This window comes from Erigeron canadensis, chromosome 8 (genome assembly GCF_010389155.1).
Source record: "Erigeron canadensis isolate Cc75 chromosome 8, C_canadensis_v1, whole genome shotgun sequence".
In the NCBI taxonomy this organism is placed as follows: domain Eukaryota; kingdom Viridiplantae; phylum Streptophyta; class Magnoliopsida; order Asterales; family Asteraceae; genus Erigeron; species Erigeron canadensis.
The window spans coordinates 10,053,940-10,075,599 of NC_057768.1; the positions used below are offsets into that span (position 1 = coordinate 10,053,940).

General features: G+C 35.8%; 3 protein-coding genes and 1 long non-coding RNA gene across 6 annotated transcripts; all 4 read left to right on the forward strand.

Annotated features, from left to right (window-relative positions):
- Positions 1 to 4,550: 4,550 nt before the first annotated feature.
- Positions 4,551 to 7,331, forward strand: LOC122578558 (UPF0481 protein At3g47200-like). Of its 3 annotated transcripts, none has more exons than XM_043750539.1 (2): positions 4,551 to 6,058; positions 6,923 to 7,331. In XM_043750539.1, exon 1 carries the CDS (start codon positions 4,668 to 4,670, stop codon positions 6,042 to 6,044), a length of 1,377 nt encoding a protein of 458 aa, XP_043606474.1. In that variant the 5' UTR covers positions 4,551 to 4,667; the 3' UTR covers positions 6,045 to 6,058; positions 6,923 to 7,331. The 3 variants fall into 3 exon arrangements, with proteins under 3 accessions (XP_043606474.1, XP_043606473.1, XP_043606475.1); XM_043750538.1 differs by having other exon boundaries at positions 7,037 to 7,331; XM_043750540.1 differs by having other exon boundaries at positions 7,047 to 7,331.
- A 2,591-nt stretch (positions 7,332 to 9,922) lies between these two features.
- LOC122580608 lies at positions 9,923 to 11,682 on the forward strand. The gene is made up of 7 exons (XM_043752872.1): positions 9,923 to 10,132; positions 10,239 to 10,301; positions 10,416 to 10,559; positions 10,654 to 10,948; positions 11,034 to 11,133; positions 11,252 to 11,376; positions 11,465 to 11,682. The coding sequence occupies exons 1-7, from the start codon at positions 9,923 to 9,925 to the stop codon at positions 11,524 to 11,526; spliced, it is 999 nt and encodes a 332-aa protein (XP_043608807.1). The 3' UTR covers positions 11,527 to 11,682.
- Positions 11,683 to 12,804: 1,122 nt separating this feature from the next.
- On the forward strand, positions 12,805 to 17,088 carry LOC122610240. Its single transcript, XM_043783234.1, has 5 exons — positions 12,805 to 13,306; positions 13,388 to 13,492; positions 13,626 to 14,266; positions 14,394 to 14,652; positions 14,759 to 17,088. Exons 1-5 carry the CDS (start codon positions 12,805 to 12,807, stop codon positions 17,086 to 17,088), a joined length of 3,837 nt encoding a protein of 1,278 aa, XP_043639169.1.
- Positions 17,089 to 17,454: 366 nt separating this feature from the next.
- On the forward strand, positions 17,455 to 18,824 carry LOC122609768. Its single transcript, XR_006325391.1, has 3 exons — positions 17,455 to 18,072; positions 18,180 to 18,267; positions 18,630 to 18,824. It is a non-coding gene; the product is annotated as an uncharacterized LOC122609768 (long non-coding RNA).
- Positions 18,825 to 21,660: the final 2,836 nt, after the last annotated feature.

Consider the following 21,660-nt stretch of genomic DNA (forward strand, 5'->3'; position numbering starts at 1 on the left):
AGATATGCTAAAATTCTGTTTTGCCTTGAAACTGGTGCGTTTCTGCTTCCCCATCTCACATCCTGGACATGGCCTTTCCTTTTTGAAGGAGACAGAAGGTATCCCATCTGCAAGTTATTTTCTGGACAACTTATTGATATTTTTGAAATTTAAATGGGACAACCTTTTATGCCATAGCCAGTTTGTGTCTTCATCAGCCTTGGTATAGAAACACTGCTCTGAAGGAGAGTTTTCCATATCCATTATGTACACATTCCCTTTTCTGGGAGCAATTAATACTACCTTCCAATCCTTATTAAATACGATGCCTTGAGAGATGTTGAACAACACCTGGTAGCCATCATCACACAACTGGCTCACACTTATGAGATTATACTTTAACCCATTTACATAAGCCACCCGTCTGAATTTGACTTGACCATTATTCAGGACATCATATCCCCCACTCTTTTCAGAACCATCATTTCCAAAAGTAATGGAGGGTCCATCAGAAACCACGAACTCCTCCAGCAGGGTCTTACATCCGGTCATCATCCTGCCAGTTGCACTGTCAAGATACCAAATATATTTCTTTCGATCGCCCTGCACATCCACCAGATTAAATAGTTAGTTTTGGGACCCATCAGCAGATGGGTTCCTTGGATCCTACCATATGGATCCCTAGAGGTATCTGGTTGAGTTCACTTTCTTCAATAGTAGCCTTAGTTGAAAAGACTACTGGAGTTGACAGTCTTGAAACCTTTTTCTTGTTTTTCTCAACAGCGACAACATTTTTATCCTTCTTTGAAAATGGTTTGGAATTTTGTTTTCGGCCAGATGAATTACCCTCAAAGTTGTTTAATCTTGCATTACAGCTTTGAACCTGACGAGCCAATAGTTGAAATTGAGTCTCCAACCTTAACAAAATTGTTTCTTCAGATGAGACCTGAGCCTTTCCAGATGACTGGACTTTAGGCTTGGGTATGACAACATTCTTCTTTTTCTGAACTAGGGGTTCTTTAGAAGTGGATTGAGACAAAGGTCTATTCTGCTTGACCTTTTTGACTGGAGCATTCATCTGGGGTGCTCCAGTTTTGACCTCAGACAATTGAACTGGTAGAATAACACTAGTTTTAGGGGTCTTGGGTTCATCATAAATGGTACTAGGTTTAACTTCTTCTGGTAAACGGTCAATTACAGGAATTAAAGCTGCAACATGGGTATTTCCATCTAGAAAGACACGTTTTTGAGATGGAATTTGATTAACTCCAGCATCATATGGCTTTCTAGTTTCAAGCCATGATTTAATTACCCGTTTTTCTTTTTCTAAGATTATTTCCAGGTCTTGTTTTTCCTGTACCAGTTGTTCAGTAACCAAAACTTGTGCTTTAAAGGCCAATTCAATATCTTGAAGTTCTTTTCACTTTGATTGTAAATTTGACATTTCAGAGAAATCTGTTTCAAAATTATTTGTCATTTCTGATCGAACAGTTTCAACAAAAATTAAATCACAGTTTAGAGTTTCAGCAATGTCCAATTTTAGTTCAGGATCAACCTCCTTATCATGATCATTTACCTTCTTTTTGATAACAATGTCCACCCATCTTTCAGATGTGACATCTTCTTTCACTAGATGCTCCTGATCAGCCAGAGCCATATAACAACAATCTCTTTCCTCTTCATCATCAACTGATGAGTCATCAGAGGGAACCCACTTCTTTTCAGCAACCATGCATTGATTATTATCATTTTCTGCAGACATGAGAGCAGTTTGAGCCTTAAGCTTTTTGTATTTTAACTTGTAGCTACCATCAGACTTGTTATAAAAAGTACATGGACCAGACTGGGATACAAACTGATTGGACTTGCACTCCTTCATGAAATGACATTTTCTGCCACACTTAAAGCATCTCAGATTAGCCTTGTCAGTAGAGGAACTGGGTGCATGTTGTCCAGTGGGTCTGTTGGCTCTTGCTTTAAAACGGTTGAACGTTTTTGCAATCACAGCCACCAGATCATCACTATCAGTTTCATCACAGTCATGAGAAATATTATTAGTGACTCCAGATTCCATTAATTAAGACATCATCTTACTCGTAGAAAATACATTCTCAGAATACATTAATGCCGCACAAGGTGGTTCAGTATGACTAACCAAAGGGGAACTACTGGAACCATGATTTAAAGCATCTTTTTCATCCTCAATTCTTTGGGCTTGATTTTCTTTAGTGAATCTAAAGGCTCCATACAATGTTGACAAAGTATGGGAATGCAAGGTTTTGCCTTGCCTTAAGACCACAATCATATGAGACCATTTTGGAAGAAGAATATCACAAAATTTCTCCAAAAGTATATCCTCGTCTTTTTCTACTCCCAATCCTCTTAACTGGTTTATGATGCTCATAAATCTAGTGTAAGTACCAGTTAGAGATTCATTAGGTAGAGCAAAAAATGACTCATACTTCTTGTTCAGGGAGACTTTTCTGGTAACAATAGTGTCATCACCACCTTCATACTGGTTTACTAGTTCATCCCACATGCTTTTAGCACCAGGATAAAGAACTAGTGTGGGAATAAGAGATTCATGAACGACCCCGAGGATCATATTTTTTTAAAACAATATCAATATTAACAAGTCTTTTATCCTCTTCAGACCAGTGTTCCTTTCTCTTTTCCCTTCCAGATCTTGCTCCAAGAGGGTCAAGAAGTGGATTGAGAGGGCTTCTAGGAATATAAGGTCCTTCATTTAAAATTTTTACCATATTTTTCTCAATTCCAGTAATATGTAAAATTATTCTAGCTTTCCACGTGCCAAATTCATCACTATTCCCACTGAATTTGGGAATGGGAGTGTTTGAGTAATGCACATGCACGTATGGAGAAGCATGAATAGGAGGTGGTGGCGGGGGATTATTGTTAATAGGTGGTTCATTAGTTTCATTAAAAATAGGAGGAGGTTCAACAGTTAAAGGGTTTCTTTGTGTATTCTCTGGGTTGGCCATCAAGAAAAGCAGATCTAGGCAAATATATTAGCCTTCTGCTCTAATACCAATTGTAAAGTCACTCACTTGATGGTTTAACCCACAAGTGTAGAATAACAAGGTCAAGTATGCACTAGATAATTGGAATAGTATTGCTTATAATATAAATGCAAGTATATAAAGAAAGCAATAACGACTTAAGCAATAAATAAGTAAACAAGTATGTAAATGGTGGAACATAAATGTAATTTTTAAGTGTATTTTATTTATTGATGTTAAATAAAATACAAGGTTGTTGCGGAACCAAGATATTACAAAGTAAGTATCTAAACAACTGGCCTTATGAACTACAAGTGATCTATAATTGCTAAATAAAGTCCTTGATCAAAATACTTAAAGTTGTGAAGTATAACTGTTAAGATCGAGAGTATTTAGGCAAATACAACAAATTGTAAAAGTGATTTGGACGAGAGAAATGACTTGTTATTTATAGGTTTTAATTCTTTTTGTTGTACAAATAAAGTTTCATACATTTAAGGATATAATATTTATACCTTAAATGTATTGATTAAAATATAAGAATAAAGTCACATTGATGTGACCTTTCATACTTTAACCAACCACCTTTACACGCGTGTAAGACTTTTACCAAGGGACAAATATATTATCCGGATAAAAGCGTATAAAGGTAAGCAAGTCAATTCCTCGTTATCAGTGTTCAGACTTGTAAGGTCTAGAACGATGACAAGGACTCCAGTTAGGAGATCTGATAAAACTGCCCGTGGGCTCCGCCATTTGTCAGTCTTCTTTCTTCAGACTTCAGTGAGAATGTTCTTTAGTGGAGAGATCTTGACTGGAGTGAAGTCCAGTGAACTAATCTGGTGGAATCCAGACTCCTGTACAAGTAAAAGGTTCACTGGCCTTCTCATAATTTCTGGACAAATCTTTAGAGGGCTCCAATAGTCTCGTCTGGAGCGAGGCCAGTAAATCTGGACCTATCAACCATCATCTAAGACTCCGTGTTGTGTATGTGTAAAATGTTTCGGATTTGAACTTTGATGTGTGAAAGTAAGTCATAGTCATAACTAATAAATCAAAATATCTATGTGTCAATGCTAGTTTTTGTGATAATTCCTAGCTGCTCACTTTTTATTAGATTGCATTACTAATCGAACTTTTATGGTATGTATAAAGACCTATTACTGCTATTGATTTTATATTTAAATAATATACATATTACTGCTCACTTTTTACATATATTGGTTGAAACGAAATTTTTACATACAATAAAAATTATTTCAAAGTTGTTTACATACAATACACACAACTTTAGTTATTTCCTACTATAGACATTCGTTCAAAGTTTCTTACATTCTTGGAAACTAATCCCTTTTTATAATAGGTTAGATGATATGCTGCTATACATTTAAATAAAGTGTAAAACTCTTCATATATTAATTTTTTAAATAATAAAGTATAAGGGGCCAATCATTTATATTGACCATTAAAAATTAGTTTGTAAAGTTTATACATCCAACTTAAATGTAAAAAACGTACTCGTTTTTCACGTTTTCGAGTGCTGGTGTGTCCCAATCATCTGCAAAAACAGAAAACTCTATCTTTTAGTGAGTCATATACCTTTAAATTATGCTTTTGATATTTCACTACCATTTAATTTGGTGATATAACTATAAACTACTCCCTCCGATGGACAATCTTGATGTGCAGCGTGGACAAGATGAAGCAGACATCATCCGAGACACTGTCCTTGGTATCACTGATTGTTTGCCAAATGAAGACGACATCATCCGAGACACTGTCCTTGATACGCATACCAATCACACTTCACCATCAAGATTCATGGCTCCTAATACCCTTCGAAGTCTCAGCCCAACTTCTTTCACACCCCAGGTGGTCTCGATTGGACCACTCCACAGAAACCAAGATAATCTGCAAGCATTTGAAGTGGAAAAAGCAAATTTTGTAGGTCAACTATTGGATCGGCCAAAACCTATACCAAGAAGAGAAATGTTGGAAGCTTGTGTGCAGAAGGTTGCTGCTTCCATAGTCCAGATCCGGGCATGTTATCCCTCTGAGGAACCTACTGATGTTGACCTGGCCAAAATGATGGTTATGGATGCGTGTTTCATACTTGAATTTATTCACCGGCTTTCAGAAACTAATGATCATTTGTCCGACCCACACATACCTTATGACCTGGTACTAATTGAAAACCAGATCCCTTTCTTTGTTCTTAAGGACATATTTGACTGCACTATCTCCAAAATTGAAAAATGTACTCTAGCTCAATATATACATCCACTTCTAAAACTCCTTAACCCGATCCAAACAAAGATACAAACCGGCAATAGTGACAGTGAAACACCTCATGATCATATTCTTGGCCTTCTATACCACTGTTACAAGCCTAAATGGGAAAGAGCACTCTACGGATATTCTTTATACCCAAACAAGCACCCGGCAATTGAACTGGACCCAAAAAAGCGCTCGGCTATTGAACTGGACCAGGCTGGAGTCAACTTTAAGCCTAATAACAAAGAAGCAAGTTGGCCAATGGCCATGAATGTAGAAATGCATACGTCTCGATGCTTTTCCCAGTCTTGGGTTAGGCCTACTCTACGAATGCCAGCATTGAGAATAAATCATTTCACTGAGTTGGTTCTAAGGAACCTTATTGCATACGAGCAGTATTCTTCAGCTCTTCGTTTTATCTCTTCATATGCCATGGCCATGGATATGTTAATTGATACTCAAGAGGATATTGCCAGGTTGGTAAAATCCAAAGTGATCATCAACCATTTAGGTACCAACCAAGACGCTGCGAATATGATAAACAACATATGCAAACAAGTATCATGGGGAACCTTCTCGTATTATGAACAATGGAAGCAATTGGATAGCCATTGCAATACTTATTGGCCTAGCAAAATTTTGTTGTTAAGGCGGACTTATTTCAGCAGTCCGTGGAGCATCATTGCTCTAGTTACAGCAATTGGGGTGTTCCTTCTTACTCTGATTCAAACTATCTGTAGTCTAATCCAAACTATCTATACCATTAAGTGAATCGTAAACAAACGGTAAGTTTCATCTTCGCAGTTCTTAATTACATTAATTATATCTATACTACTATATAAAGCAAACTGTCTTTCCCTTTTAAGTAATTAAGAACCTGAAATGACCATATTACCCTTCTTATTTATTCACTAATTTAAACATCTTTACCTTTATACTTATAATACCCTTAATAAAATAAACTACAACATAGATTATCCAATTCTTAAATAACCATATTAACCCTTACCGTCACACATCATCGCCACAATTGCCGCAGCCACACCTTTGTCGTTACCACCATCACCGCTGCATCGCGCGGGCACCCCATCTCGTATATATATATGGAGAGTTCAATTCTAATTAAATAAGAACAACCCTAAAGTAAGAACGGATTAATAAAAACTTTAATTATATTGATGCATTATAATTTATAAGTTCATAAAATTAACATACTATATAACTAATTAAGTGTTTAATAACACGTAAAAACATTTTTAGTTACACTTTTTTTTCTAATACATTCATTTTTATGAATATTCATATAGATGGATTCAAAAATAAAAAAAACACTGATTTCCTCAGTTTTTACCAATCAATATTAAATTATGATAATTAATCATTATGTTAATATAAACTTATAACACATCAAAATAAAGTTTCCCGGGAACTTCTTTTGTTAGACAAAAGTGGTCCAATAGAGTGAATGTCATGCTTTAGTTTTGTGGACCCATCAATTAATGGCAATACAGTGAATAGATGAATAAAAGTTCAATTATATCTTGATCTTATTATCTACTGTTTTATGGTGCTCAAAGAGTCAAAGCTGATTTTGTGTTATCACATGGATGTCACTTTACTAACGATAATTTGCTTATAATTTATTACAGTATGAAGATCTTTGATCAGCTCGTGGCTTTCAAAATTGTGCAATTTATTTAATTTCGATTAATTTTGCTACCAACCACTAGTGAGATGGCTCTCATTATATAATTTGCTTATAGTTTATTGCAGTATGAAGATCTTCGATCAGCTTGTGGCTTTCAAATTTGTGCGATTTATTTAGTTTCGATTAATTTTGCTACCAACCACTAGTGAGATGGCTCTCATTATATAATTTGCTTATAGTTTATTGCAGTATGAAGATCTTCGATCAGCTTGTGGCTTTCAAATTTGTGCGATTTATTTAGTTTCGATTAATTTTGCTACCAACCACTAGTGAGATGGCTCTCATTATATAGATTAGTAGGTGTTAAATGTATCTATATGTATATATATATATATTCTCTTGACTATTTTAAAGGATTATTACTTATTAGATGTAATTAAATATGACAAAATGTCTATTTAATTTAAAGATCTTGTAAAATGTCTATGTCATGTAATGAACTTTCAAATTTCGATTATTAGATGTACTTAACCAATCAAAAATTTACACGTGACAGTTTATATGGTTGTCACATATACCCGGGTACATTCAATAATCAGGATTTGAAAGTTCATTACATTATATAAACACTTTACAACATAGCGTACACATTTTGTCATAGTTAGTTACATTTATAGATAATAATTCCTTATTTTAATAGTGTGTTGTATTTATTGGACCTAGTATAAAAGAGGACTATTATTAGTGTGTTGCAATTTGGCGGTCGTCATGATAGGGATTGAAATCCTCTAAAGTTAAAGATCAACTTTATAGGTATGATTATACCAACTTTAACTTTTGATTTTAGATTAAAGGTTAAGTTTTAAACTTGATATTTAAGTTTTAAATTTGATATTTAAATTTTAATCATTAATTTTAATTCAATGGTTAAGACCGTAAAATTAGATAATCTAAATCCTCATGATAGAACGTGATGATCAAAGTTAAGGAAAATTATCAGCTTAGACACTTTTAATTTTAGGTGTACGATATCCGTTATCATATGAATTGGCTATTTGGACTATTTTAATTTTCTTATTAGGTGTTGCCATTTATTAGTCTCTTCAACAAAATTTAGCCAAATACAAAAAACTTCTAACAAAATTTAGCCAAATACAAAAAAATACAAAAATGAATGATACTACAGGGGCATAAAACAAAAGTCATGTCATGAAGTTATGAGAGAGAGTGACCGAGATGAGGTTTAGGAGGCTGACGAAGATGGAAGAGAACCAATTTGGCTTTATGCCAGGAATGTTGACGATAGAGGCTATCCACGTCACTATAAACCTTATAGAGAAGCATAAACCTTATGGAGAGGCATAAGGAAAGACAAATAACAATAAACTGTTCCTTCTTTGATCTAGAAAAAAGAATACGATAGTGCACCATGGAATATGTGGACGCTAGACATGAAAGGAGTTACTAGGAGATACATGTTATTAGTGCTATCTACGATAAGGAGAGAACCGGTGTCCTAAAACATAACTCAAGCAGACATTGACTAATGACAAGGTCAACTGTCAATCATAAAACTTTAGGATGCATGTTACATTTCTCTTCTGCTAAAAAAGATTATGTCATCAGAATCATCTTTTAAACAAACCATTATCTACATACATTCTCCACTCCTACTCATACGAGTATGGTGGAGATTCGAACTCGACATCTTACCATTTCTAACACAACAACTTTAAAAAAAAAAAACACAACCTTAATCACTAGAGATATCTTCCTACATTTTCCAATCACTATCGCGACTAGCCTTGAGGTTTTCCTGAAAGTGCAACACGACTTTCATATGATACACACATTTTAACCTCAACTTCGTTTACCTCAATAATGAGTAATCTACTCCACGCCTAACTCATCGATATCATTTAGACTACATATTTATGTTCCCATATAGCACATAAGAATGTAATCATATAAAACTTTTCCTCTTCCAATTCATTCTACACCAGTCAACACAAGCATGGTCATACAAGTATACTTCTGTCGTAATTCATTTACAATTATGATCTGGACCATACATGTAAGTGTACTAATGCCTGCCATTTTGACTTTTTCAGTTTGAATTTAAATTTATATCTAAATTGTAATAGTGAAGTCTCAGTAGTCAAATTCTTATAACAAAATCTATAATAATTTTTTTTTCAATTGCAGCTCCATCTATCTAAACGTTACGCCCTTAAAATCGAAGAAAATCATAACCAAGAGTCTACCCAAAAATCTCACAGTTTATAACTTAGATTTAAGTTTCTACAGGAAAGAATCTATGCTCTGTATAAACCTTAGTGGGTTTAAAGATAAACTAATCACTTTTTCCCACAACTCACAGGTCACTTAGGACTAAGTTTAAGAAAGAGCATATGTTCTGATACCATCATGTAACGTCCCTAACTTTCTAAATAACACAAAAATATATAACAGAACTAAAAGGTCAAAAAGGACGTTAATCTTATTCAAAGTCAAGATAAAAGTCAACTTGACAAAGTATTCAAAGGTACTAAAGCTTGAAATAAAACTCTAAAGCAAATGTGTGCTAATTAAGTCCGCTTCTATCTACTCGATATACATATCTTATCTTACTCCTTTATAAAAATTATGGGCCCTTGTTGAAATGTTAACAAATTTGGGACACGCGATTTTACAGTTTTACCCTTCTTACTCCTTTAATGTAGCCGTCCTCTCTTCTCCTAATAATATGCCTGGGGAATGAAAAATAAGTCACGCTCATTTTCAATCACTCACGCCTCTTCTCTTCTCTTTCTCTCCTGTAACTATTTGTCTCTCTTTAGTTTATCCATGGCTGCCCTAATTATTGATTTTGCTTCGCCCAAAAGATCCTGGACTTCTATACTATCCCTTCTTCTCCCCATATCTCCCCTTATAAATACACCCTTCTTCTCCCTCCCTCATATCACATACATTGCAACTTATACTGTTTCGGTCACTGAGAATGGAATCCACATCTCCATTCGATGCTCCAACCAATGCTGCTGTTTTGATCACCGCATATGCTTCGCCCACATCGCAGATTTCAAGTGATGTCATTAGCGCAACAACCGGTTCGTCTCTGTCGGCACCGCCTGTGACATATTCTCCAATATTACCGGTTACTCCTTCCACCGTTGCTCCTTGTGGTGCATCCTCTTCACTTCTTGTTGAGGTAATTGATTCTGTTCATTTTTTTTTTTGTAAACAATGCATCCTCTTCACTTCGACATTATCCTCTTCACTTCGAGATTATTCTATAAGTTTATTTTGTCTTACAGATACCAGTTACTCCTTCCATGGTTGCTCCCTCCGGTGCATCTTCCTCTTCACTTTCTGTTGAGGTAATCCATCAATATATGTATCTCTTCCCTTTAACAACTACTTCATTGTGTATATTTTACATGCCACAACATGTTGATGGAATGATATTTTTAAAAATTCATTTCTTATTTGAGGTGTATGACGGTAACGAGCATGTTGACACATTTGAGAAAATATGGAATTGGCCTATGTGGTACGTCATTAACGCTGTCAGAGTCAACTTCATCTATAAGAATGTGCATGATAACAACTTGCATTTGTTTTTGATCGATAGAACTGTAAGTAATTGCTAAACATATGTTATAGAACTAATATATTTAATGTAATGTAATAATAATAATAATACGCAACCTCGATTGTTACATATGTTAGGGAGACACATTTACTGCCGTTGTCCCACGTCTTTTAGTACCGCGCTACGAAAACATGGACTTGGTTGGAAGGGTTTTTCAAATCCATCACTTCCAACTTGGATATAATGGCCATGATTTCCCAAGATACGAGGGTTATAGTTTGCACCGTAAGGAATGTGAGATTGAAATTAGCAAGAATACAAGGGTCACCCCCGTGGAACCTGATGTGGCAAGAGACATCCCTCATTATCCTAAGACCATCCTATCCCTTAGACATCTTGCAGAAGACAGGTCAAAGAAACGAATGATTGTTGGTATAGATAACTATATTCACATTCTTTTATAAAAAACAATATTCAAAGTGTCTATTTTTATAATAAAAACATCATCTTCTTTTAGATGTCATCGGTAGAGTTATACGAGGTCATCGAAGACGTGACCGAAGGCCTTATGATCAAATACATGTCGGGTTTTGGGAGCTGTACATTCAGGATTCATCGTAAGTGTGGATAGTAACTGTCTTCTTACTACATAATTTTTTAAAACTCTATAGGTAAAAGTTATATGAATCCTAACTATATATCCTTTGCCATTGGCTAATCACAAACAATATATAGGGGTCAAGTCATGATGGTTATCTTACATCACAACCACAACCACCAACTATGGAAGACACCATTCACAGTTCATGATAGTTATTTGGTTTATATTTCTCGGGTCAAGCTTATACATAGTACATCAGGTGATATATAACAAATGTTCCTCTTGACACATACGACATACATATAGCTATTGTCCGTCGAACTAATTTCTTTTCTACACCTTTTCAGATAACTTTTTGGTGTCCAACAACTTGACCGAAGTAGAGTTCAACCCAGAAATATCTCTCTGATGCACCAGTTTTGATGTCCAACAACGTTTTTCCTATATGTTTTTTTTTTGTTAGATATTCGTCTCGAGAATGTTATGTTTTTGCATTGTATGAACTCCTTTTAAGCTTTACTGCTACTGTTCTTTACTTTCCTCATTGTAATTCCAGTATCTCTAATTCCAGTATGCTCTAATTCCAATATCTTCCCCTCGATTGTTTATTTTGGTCTTTATTCATACACAAGTAGTGGTCAACTACTCCTGGTTCTGTTTGATTATTATCTTTGATGTAAGTGTTGAGTTAAACCCCATGCTTTTTTAGTTAGATGTTTAGATTAGATTTAGTTATTAGTCGCTGTGTGTAAATTGGTTATTTGTCATGTTTTATTCGTCTTAGTTGGGTTATGTGCTTGGTATAATTTGCAATGACGGAAACCGTTTCTTAAACAGTCAATGTATCAAACACACACACAGACAAAAAATACAAAAAACATACTCTAATCTAAAACAGAAATAAGTAAATAATTGGAAGATGCAAGTCACACATTTTGACTTTTAAGGTCAAACATAATGACTCATCAGATAATTTTCAAGTTGATATGGATTTGTAGCCAATTAATTAGATTATTATTATTAATAAGTGTCTATATACTAAAACGTAAGCATAATAGTTGGTGACACTACTGACTAAGCTAATACAATAATGCAGATATATATAGATATCTGATGTCAATAATGTGGAACATGAATAAGTAATACGGAAACCTTGACTGTTTGAAGAGAAATTCTTTGTTATAGGCAAATATTAAACTTAATATACGCAAATGACATTATAGACTAGCAGGTTGGTCCTTACCCCGAGTAGTGTCAGTGGCAGGGCTGCTTGACACTGGAAGCCCTTGAACAACACCTGTGATCTTTAATGTTTGCGGTAACTATATAATGTTTGCGGGTCATCCTGACACACTTTAAATATTCACCTCTTTTGCAGGGAAAAAGAAGAGAGTACATGAGAGAGTACATGAGAGCTTACCGGCAAAAGGAGAATGCCAAGCTAATGAATTGTGTAGCTGGTAAAGGTATGTAGCACATCCTACCTTGTCAATGCCTTTTTTTTATGTTTTCCTAACATCTTCTTGCTATAGACCCACATAACCAACGCAAAAGAGATTATTATGCACGAAAAAAGGAGAAAGAAAATTCACTTCAGCTACCTACTTCTGAAGGAATCACACAGAGGGTACCATTAAGTTAGCTGCAAAATCGTAGCACCAATAATTCATCATATTATGGAAACACAATGAATCAGATTATGTTAAGAACTCCCCAACCATTAACCCAATCGTACCCTCTTTTTGCAAACAAAGAAAATATTACACCATCGTCTCAAATGCATCACCAGCACTCTCCTGGAAATGATAATATCCCTCCCACTATAGGAATCACGCAGAGGGTACCATTAAGTCAGCTGCAAAATCGTAGCACCAATAATTCATCATATATTGGAAACACAATGACTCAGATGATGTTAAGTGGTCCCCAACCATTAACCCAATCGTACCCTCTTTCTGCAAACAAAGAAAATATTACACCATCGTCTCAAATGCATCACCAGCACTCTCCTAATGACAATACCTCTCCCACTATAGACAAAGTTTATCCAAAGAGGAGAATTTATCAGCAGCGCTACTATCAACAACGTAAGGCTATGAAGAAAGTTGTCTTGAATGGTGGTAATACACAAACTGGAACCTCAAATGTTGCTTCATCTTCCAATAATGAACGCTTGGTGGCTGGTGAAGGTATGTTTCCTATTTGTATCAACAAAAAACTCATGTTAGTGATAAAACCATGTAAATCCGCTTTTGTTGATTGATATATAGGCGCGCAATTCGGGAGTGGCAACCTACTGCCTTTGTTTGAGTCGGTCGCTACTCAATTGCCATCGGACATCACAACGTTAACCTCATTCACCACTAGATCATCAGGTCATTATGTGACATTGTAGTCTGTTAGTATTACAAAAATTTGGTGTTTTGAATTATTTTGAATTGAACTTAGTATTCAAAACATTACATCTGTGAAACTAACTTCTCAACACATTGTTTTCTGGTTATGCAGGTTGTAATACTCAAGTTCATGAAGGTGCCCAAGAGGATCCATACGATTATGTTTACCAAGGTGTCCCCACTAATCATCGTGTCTTGAGAAAACCACCTCCATGTCGTCATAGTGGAGCAAAGCGCTTTAAATATGAAACCGAATCCTTTTGTTGTATGAAAGGGAAGACAAAGTTGGTTGTCACAAATGTTCCAGCAGAATTGTATCATCCCTTTACGGATCAATCCGACCTAGGAAAGACGTTTAGGAACCACATACGTGCTTACAACACGAATTTTTCGTTCACTTCAATGGGTGTCAATTTGGATAAAACCATGGCAAATAGTACTTCTGGAGTGTATACTTTTCGTGTTAATGGGGGAATCTATCACCAAATTGATCAATTAGTGCCTAGAGACGGACAACCTAGGTATTTACAGCTATATTTTTATGATGCAGAGGCTGAGCTTTCATATAGAGCGCAGTGGTCGAATCTAGATAAAGACATCATTAGAATGTTAACACGTGCTCTTTCTACCAATCCTTATGCACAAACTTTTCGTAGCATGGCTGACCTAGGACCGCTTGACAACTACAGAGTCACTTTGAATGCATCAGTCGAACTTGACCAGAGGGTGTACAATAGGCCTACTACATCTGAGGTACGAATGGTTATTAATACTTTTATATAAAATTACTTCTGAGGTACGACTGGTTATTAATACTTTAATATAAAATTATAAATACGACTTGAAATATGATATAGTTATTTTCTACCATTAAATACAGGCTGCTGGTATATGGGTTGAAGGAAATGACAACATAACTGCATACAAGAGAAGCATAGTTGTGTATGGGAAGTCTCAACATGGTCAGTTCATTCAACCTTACTTTGGTTGTTATGATCCATTGTCTTATCCATTGTTTTTCCCCAACGGTGAGGCTGGATGGCATAATAAAATACCAAGACACGGTGTTGACATAAATGACATTGTTAATGATGCTAACGATGAGGACATCGATGAAGATCAAGATGAAGCTGCAGAAGGTTTGAATATTATTAACTTAACCTTTTTAAAAATACTTTACCTACATATAACTAACTTTCATTAACGATAAGAATTTAGATAACGTATTTTTAAACAACATTATAGGTTCAAGCAGGGGAAGAGGTAGGAAAACAGTATCTATGCGGGAGTACTACGCCTACGAATTCCAGATGCGCCCCACAGAAAACGTGCTTCTTTTGGGGGGGAGATTGTTACAGCAGTATGCGGTTGATGTCTACATAAAGATTGAAACTTCACGTTTGAAGTTTTATGAGTTTAACCAGAATAGGATAAGAGGTGATCAGTTTCAAGGTTTAGTCGATTGTTTCAATGCTGGAGAAGTTGACACAAGTAGAGTAGGCCAGAGGATTGTCTTGCCCGCGTCTTTCATCGGAGGTCCACGTGACATGCGCCGTCGATTCTTAGATGCAATGACCCTTGTGCAAGATGACGGTAAGCCCGACATATTCCTTACAGTGACATGCAATCTATGTTGGGATGAGATCTTAGAAGATCTCCAACCCGGTCAGACTGCACAAGATCGCCCGGATGTCGTATCAAGAGTTTTTCATGCAAAATTAGAGGATCTTAAGAAGCAACTTTTAGAGAAGCATGTCCTCGGTGAAGTGCGGGCATATGTGTACATCATAGAGTACCAGAAGCGTGGATTACCCCATGCACATTGGCTTTTAATCATGAAACCACAACACAAGTTGACTACTCCGGACCAGTATGACAAGTTGGTATGCGCTGAAATACCAGACCCGGTTAAGTATCCCAGCTTGCACGAAAAGGTTGTTAGACACATGATTCACGGACCTTGCGGATCTTTAAATCCAAACAATCCATGCATGCAAGGCGAACCAAAACAATGTCGTTGGCATTACCCTAGACAATTTAACGAACACACCATACAAGGAGATGACTCATATCCTTTGTATCGGCGGAGAAAAAACGGAATCAATGTAACAGTAGGTAAACATAATGTCGATAATAGATGGGTTGTTCCTTACAACCCGCGGTTGCTAATGATGTTTAACTGTCACATGAATGTGGAGATCTGCTCAAGTATTAAATCAGTGAAATATGCATTCAAATATGTTTACAAGGGTCATGATAAACAATTTGTTCATGTGGATCCCGATCAAGAAGGAGTTGTAGTTAACGAGATCAAAAGATTTCAAGATGCACGTTATGTGTCAGCTCCAGAGGCAATGTGGCGAATTTTTCGGTTTCCCCTATTTAAAATCCACCCTTCTGTTATGGCATTACAACTTCATCTCCCGAATATGCAATATGTTCGATTCAGGGAAAATGTTAGCCTTAGAACCACTGTAGAAAGGGAGCAGGATAAAAGATCAATGCTGACTGCCTTTTTTGAGTTGAATAGCGTTGACCGAAATGCAAGGCAATATTTATATAAAGAAATTCCAGAACACTACACATGGAATGCAAGCCAACTTCGTTGGAAACCAAGGGAGGGTGCATTAAAGAGGGGACAAGTCGTTTCAGCAAACCCAGCAGAAGGTGACCGGTACTACCTACGCCTACTTTTGACGCATGTTAGAGGGCCAAAAAGCTTTGATGATCTTTACACAGTTAATGGTGAAAAACACTCGACGTTTAGGAAGGCTGCTCTCGAGAGAGGATTAATTGAGAATGATGATTGTTTGACACAATGTCTTACACAAGCTTCTTTATTCCAGTTTCCAAATTCTTTGAGAAGGTTATTTGCGACTATTTTGATTTTTTGTGAGCCGGGTGATGTTCGAAAATTATGGGATGATCACTATGAATCACTTTCTGAAGACTATAGAAGACAACTTAATAATATTGAGCAAGTTCAAAATATGGTCCTTAGAGATATATCTATATTTCTTCAATCCATGGGTAAGAGAATCAATGATTTTGACCTTCCTGGTATAACCACAAGTTCTCATTATGCAGATGATTGTCGTGAGCTACAAGAAGAATATTCTATTGTTGTTGAAGCTGACCATCTGTGTGCCCGAGATTCTCTCAACCCCGATCAAAAGTTTGCATTTGACACCATCATGCGACATGTTGATAATAATTGTCCGGGCGTGTTCTTCATAGATGGTCCAGGTGGAACGGGGAAAACATTCTTGTACAAGGCTTTGCTTGCCGAGGTTCGTTCCCGTGGTGAAATCGCCCTTGCTACTGCATCATCTGGTGCTGCGGCTAACAACATGCCTGGTGGTCGAACAGCTCACTCAAGATTTAAGATTCCCCTCATCCTCAACAATAACTCTCTTTGCAACATCAGTAAACAGAGTGGGACAGCTAAATTACTACGTAGTGCCAAAATAATAATATGGGATGAAGCATCAATGGCTAAAAGACAAGCCGTAGAGGCACTTGATCGAACAATGCAGGATATCACAGGAATAAAGCAACCATTTGGGGGGAAATAATGGTTTTAGGGGTGATTTTAGACAGGTCTTACCAGTTATCAAAAAAGGAACCCGTGGACAGATTGTGGACTCCAGTCTGCGAATGTCACCTCTTTGGTCCGTGACTAAAAAGATGCGTTTAACTGTAAATATGAGAGCACTCACGGATCCATGGTTTTCAGATTTTCTTCTACGTGTCAGTGATGGAGAAGAAGAAGCCATAGATGAAGTCTTTATTCGTATACCTGGGGATATGACTATACCGTACACTAACCCAGATCAAGCAAAAAAGGATTTGATTAATGAAATATTCCCGTCTATGGAACTCAATGGCTTTTCTTCAGATTACATAATTTCCAGGGCAATCTTATCGACTAAAAATGAGAATGTTGACGAAATAAATGATGAGCTGATTGATAAATTCCCTGGAGATGAACAGGTCTACTACAGTTTTGATGAGGCAGAAGATGATACGCACAACCATTATCCCATCGAGTTTTTAAATTCTCTCAACGTTAGTGGTTTGCCCCCTCATTGTCTACACCTCAAGGTTGGATGCCCGGTTATACTTTTGCGTAACATCGATCCATCGAACGGATTATGTAATGGCACAAGATTGATATGCAAATCTTTTCAACGTAATGTCATCGATGCAGAAATAGCCGTTGGTGAACATGTCGGGAAAAGAGTTTTTTTACCAAGAATTCCTCTATGTCCATCTGAAAATGATATGTTCCCTTTCAAGCTAAAAAGAAAACAGTTTCCTATTCGCCTTAGCTTTGCGATGACCATCAACAAAGCTCAAGGCCAAACAATTCCAAATGTGGGTATATATCTACCAGAATCGGTATTTTCGCACGGTCAACTTTACGTGGCACTATCAAGAGGGATATCACGTGAAAAGACAAAGGTTTCAGTTAGGCCCGTGAAAGACTTCAACCGATCTGGAGTATACACAGCAAATGTCGTGTATAGAGAAGTGTTACACGACGTATAATTGTATATGTAAGTCGATTTAGCTTTCCATATACAATCCTTACGTTATCTTCTTTTTTTTCAATTACCAATTTGGCTTATGATTCTGTTAGTAATGATCTTTATACATTTTTCAGGTGATGCTTAGATGAGTAGGAAGCAGCTGGAATATGAATCATATTCAGGTGAAAGTGAAACTTGAGGTGCATCATCATCTATTATAATGTAAGAGCCAACACCTTCTTTTCTATTACTTTCATTCTCCGACCCTCTTAACTGCTTGCCTTTTCGAGAATGATCATCAATTTCTCCTTTATTGTATCCTGTGATGTACATGTGTGAGTAAAAGTATATAGGGACTGCTTCATTCAGTATTCTCAAAGAGCTTTTTATACTGCTTCTCTAAGATTTTGACATGAAAGATCCTTTTCACTTGACAATATGTTGTACTTGGCCATTAGCATTTTATACTCCCTATTTCCTGAATCATATCAGTTTTGATGTGGATGACCATTACAGGATACTGATAAGTTTTAACTATTGAGTTTCTTGAATGTTTATACATTTTTCGTGTTTATTGATTACAGGAAAGACAATTGTCGGTGAATGTTACAAAACCGTGTTTTAGTTGTTGATCACCAGCTGCTAACAAATGAAGAAAAGAAGGCTGCAAATTTCTTTTTTTTTCCTAACTTCATGTGTTCTTAAATTCTCTAAGTTGTTTTTGTACGTGGATTTGTCACCCAAGGTTGATTCATTTTATGCTTAGGTACATTCATTTTACCACCTAAGGTTGATCCATAACTTATCCTAATTCAATTTGTATGTGGATTTATCATCAAAGTTGTTTTTGTATGTGGATTGCCCTCTTACACTATTTTCGATAGTCACGACTTGAGATGCCGTGTCTATGGTATCCGCCGCAACGCGCGGGTACCATGCTCGTATATATATATATATATTGGAGACATTTTAAATATCGAGTTAAAACCACATCTCCGCCCATCCAATTCATACATAATCTTAACGAAATCATCATGATTCCTAATAGGCGACTGTATTAAATTATCGGGTCAAAGAATATTCAATGGACATATCATGAATCACAAAATGCGACTGTATTATTCTTGTAATAATACAATTAATTGCACAAGTCCATGTCCTATACTAGTGTCTTAGGAAATGTCATTATGTCTCGTCAAATGCCATAATTTATATATATATATACATATATAATAGTCATGTTGTCCTTATAGATTGTCCAAATGAAATAATCTTTTAATAATGTCACATTTTAATATCTATATCACGTCAAGTCCTTATATGGAAAGTCTTTATGGAATATGTTAAGTCTGATAGTCATTGATTATTGTTATACCTTTACAAAGTCTATTAATTTTTATATTTATATAAAAAAAAATAAATATATTCAATGTCCTTATTAAATCGATGATATATATGTTTAGGTCCATGTTAAATTGATTCTTGTATATATATATAAATACATAAGTCCATATCACTTTGATATTACGACAATTTTTTAGTCAATTATAAGCACGGCTCGAAATGACTAATCATAATTAACTTTGCCCAAGAAACCTTAATTTTGACTAGAAAATATTAATTTTGACTTAATCAAATCTAAAATAAATTTTGACTTTAACCAAAAATTCACATCAAACAAAAATAATACCTAAACTAACAACAAATCTGATTTTTGAACCCAAAATCATAATCCGGCAGATTTGAACGGCGTTGACAGGCTAGAAAACAACTTTGACCAACTTTGACCGACCCGAATAACACATTCTTAGACCAAATTCACCAAAGACAATTCGGATCTAAGTAATATCTAACCAAAATAACCAAGAACAAGTCTAAATCTAACCCAAAATCAACAAGAACCACTCGGAAATCAAATTTACCCACGGATCTGTACAATTTTCGGTTTATAACAACGTGAACAAGAACCATACCAACAATATGAAGCTTTTCGGATCAAAAGATCTCGGATATAACAAGATTTCGGGTTTATAATTTCGGATTTGAAGGGATTTCGGTTCAAACATTCACGAATTTCAGAGTATAACTTTTCGGATCTATATAAATATACCCGAAATATATACATATATATATAATCGAAAAGGATATATATAGTTTGCCAAAAACTCAAATTAAAGGGTTTTCGGATTTATATGCATATACACATACATGAACAACCAAAATATAAATAAAAGATGCCAAAGAATTCGGTTTTTAAGAGGTAGAAGAAGAAGAACCGATTTTTTTTTATTATATATATTTTTGTAAGAACTTCGAATCTATAGATATATGTACATATATGCCATGATTTATATATATACACATAATAAATTAAAAGCTTTTGTTTTTGGATTTAGAATAAGAAGAAGGTGTATATATATATATATAAGAAAATCGAGTTTTGAAGAAACAAAGCCGATTAATACATTGATCTATGTAAATCTTACCATAAATCTAAGAAAATAAGAAGAGAAGAAGAAATTCGTGGTTGTAAGAAAATTCTATCAAATGTATATGGTCATCTCAGTTATCTCCAAAGTCTACGACACACGCTCTCAACGTGTCTTTTAAAGTCTGAATCGAACACTGACTGTAACCATCAATCGGAGGGTGGTACGTCGTACTCATGTCTACCCTAGTTCCAAAAGACCTTTGAAATCCTCGCCTAAAATGAGCATTGAAACGAGTATCCATGTCTTAAATGATCGAAACTGGTATACCATGTTTCGACACGATTTCCTTTACATACTTCTTCACCAATTTCTCTATGGAGACTTTTCCGCGGATGGCCAAGAAATGAGAAGACTTGTCAGTCTATCGAGAATCACCCATATCATTGCATGACTCTTTTTTTTTTCTAAGTTGTTTTGTAATAAAATCTATAGTCACACATTCCCACTTCCATTCAGGGATTTCTGGTTGTACGAGTAATCCGGCAGGCTTCTGATGTACCACTTTCACCTGTGAACACGTCATGCATAGACTTACAAACTCAACAACATTCTTCTTCATGCCAAGTCACCAATACAACTCATTTAAGTCGTAGTATATCTTGTCAGCACCCGGAGGTACCAAATACATTGAATTCTGAGCTTCGTTCATGATCAATGTTCTCAATGCACCAGTGAAAGATTTCCATAGTCTGTCCACAAAATACATCCACCATCGTCCCTTTTATCCTAATGTTGTTCCATACCTCGTAATTCCTTTGTTAGGTCCAGTTTTGACTATAAACTGGAGCTCTCCAGCTTTATTTGGAGAGCATGAAGAATTGTCTAAAATATTAGAAGTCCAGTTGCATTGTACAGTTTAAGCAACTGATGACTTCCTCCAGTTGAGATCTGAAGACATAAATCTGAAGACCTTCCAGTTGAAGTCGAAGACAACAAGTGGAAGAAAGGAAATGGCAACGGCAACGAAGCCCAGTTGACATTTCACCAAATCAATCAACTGAAGATTATTCAGTGTAAATGCCTTTACAAAGCTTTACACTGATTACGAGGAGGACCTTTTACACTACATCCTTTTAACCGGACAATAATCTTGTCTGTGGATAAAAGTGCAAAGATGTAGAGT

What these genes read in the sequence shown, in the direction of transcription:
- LOC122578558 (XM_043750539.1), top strand. Translation starts at nt 4,668, where the DNA reads ATGGACAATCTTGATGTGCAGCGTGGACAAGATGAAGCAGACATCATC.
- LOC122580608 (XM_043752872.1), top strand. Translation starts at nt 9,923, where the DNA reads ATGGAATCCACATCTCCATTCGATGCTCCAACCAATGCTGCTGTTTTG. An exon ending in CCTCTTCACTTCTTGTTGAG is followed by an intron (nt 10,133 to 10,238) that starts GTAATTGATTCT and finishes TTTGTCTTACAG; the next exon opens with ATACCAGTTACTCCTTCCAT. An exon ending in AAAGAAACGAATGATTGTTG is followed by an intron (nt 10,949 to 11,033) that starts GTATAGATAACT and finishes ATCTTCTTTTAG; the next exon opens with ATGTCATCGGTAGAGTTATA.
- LOC122610240 (XM_043783234.1), top strand. Translation starts at nt 12,805, where the DNA reads ATGAATCAGATTATGTTAAGAACTCCCCAACCATTAACCCAATCGTAC. An exon ending in ATTCACCACTAGATCATCAG is followed by an intron (nt 13,493 to 13,625) that starts GTCATTATGTGA and finishes CTGGTTATGCAG; the next exon opens with GTTGTAATACTCAAGTTCAT. An exon ending in TCAAGATGAAGCTGCAGAAG is followed by an intron (nt 14,653 to 14,758) that starts GTTTGAATATTA and finishes ACAACATTATAG; the next exon opens with GTTCAAGCAGGGGAAGAGGT.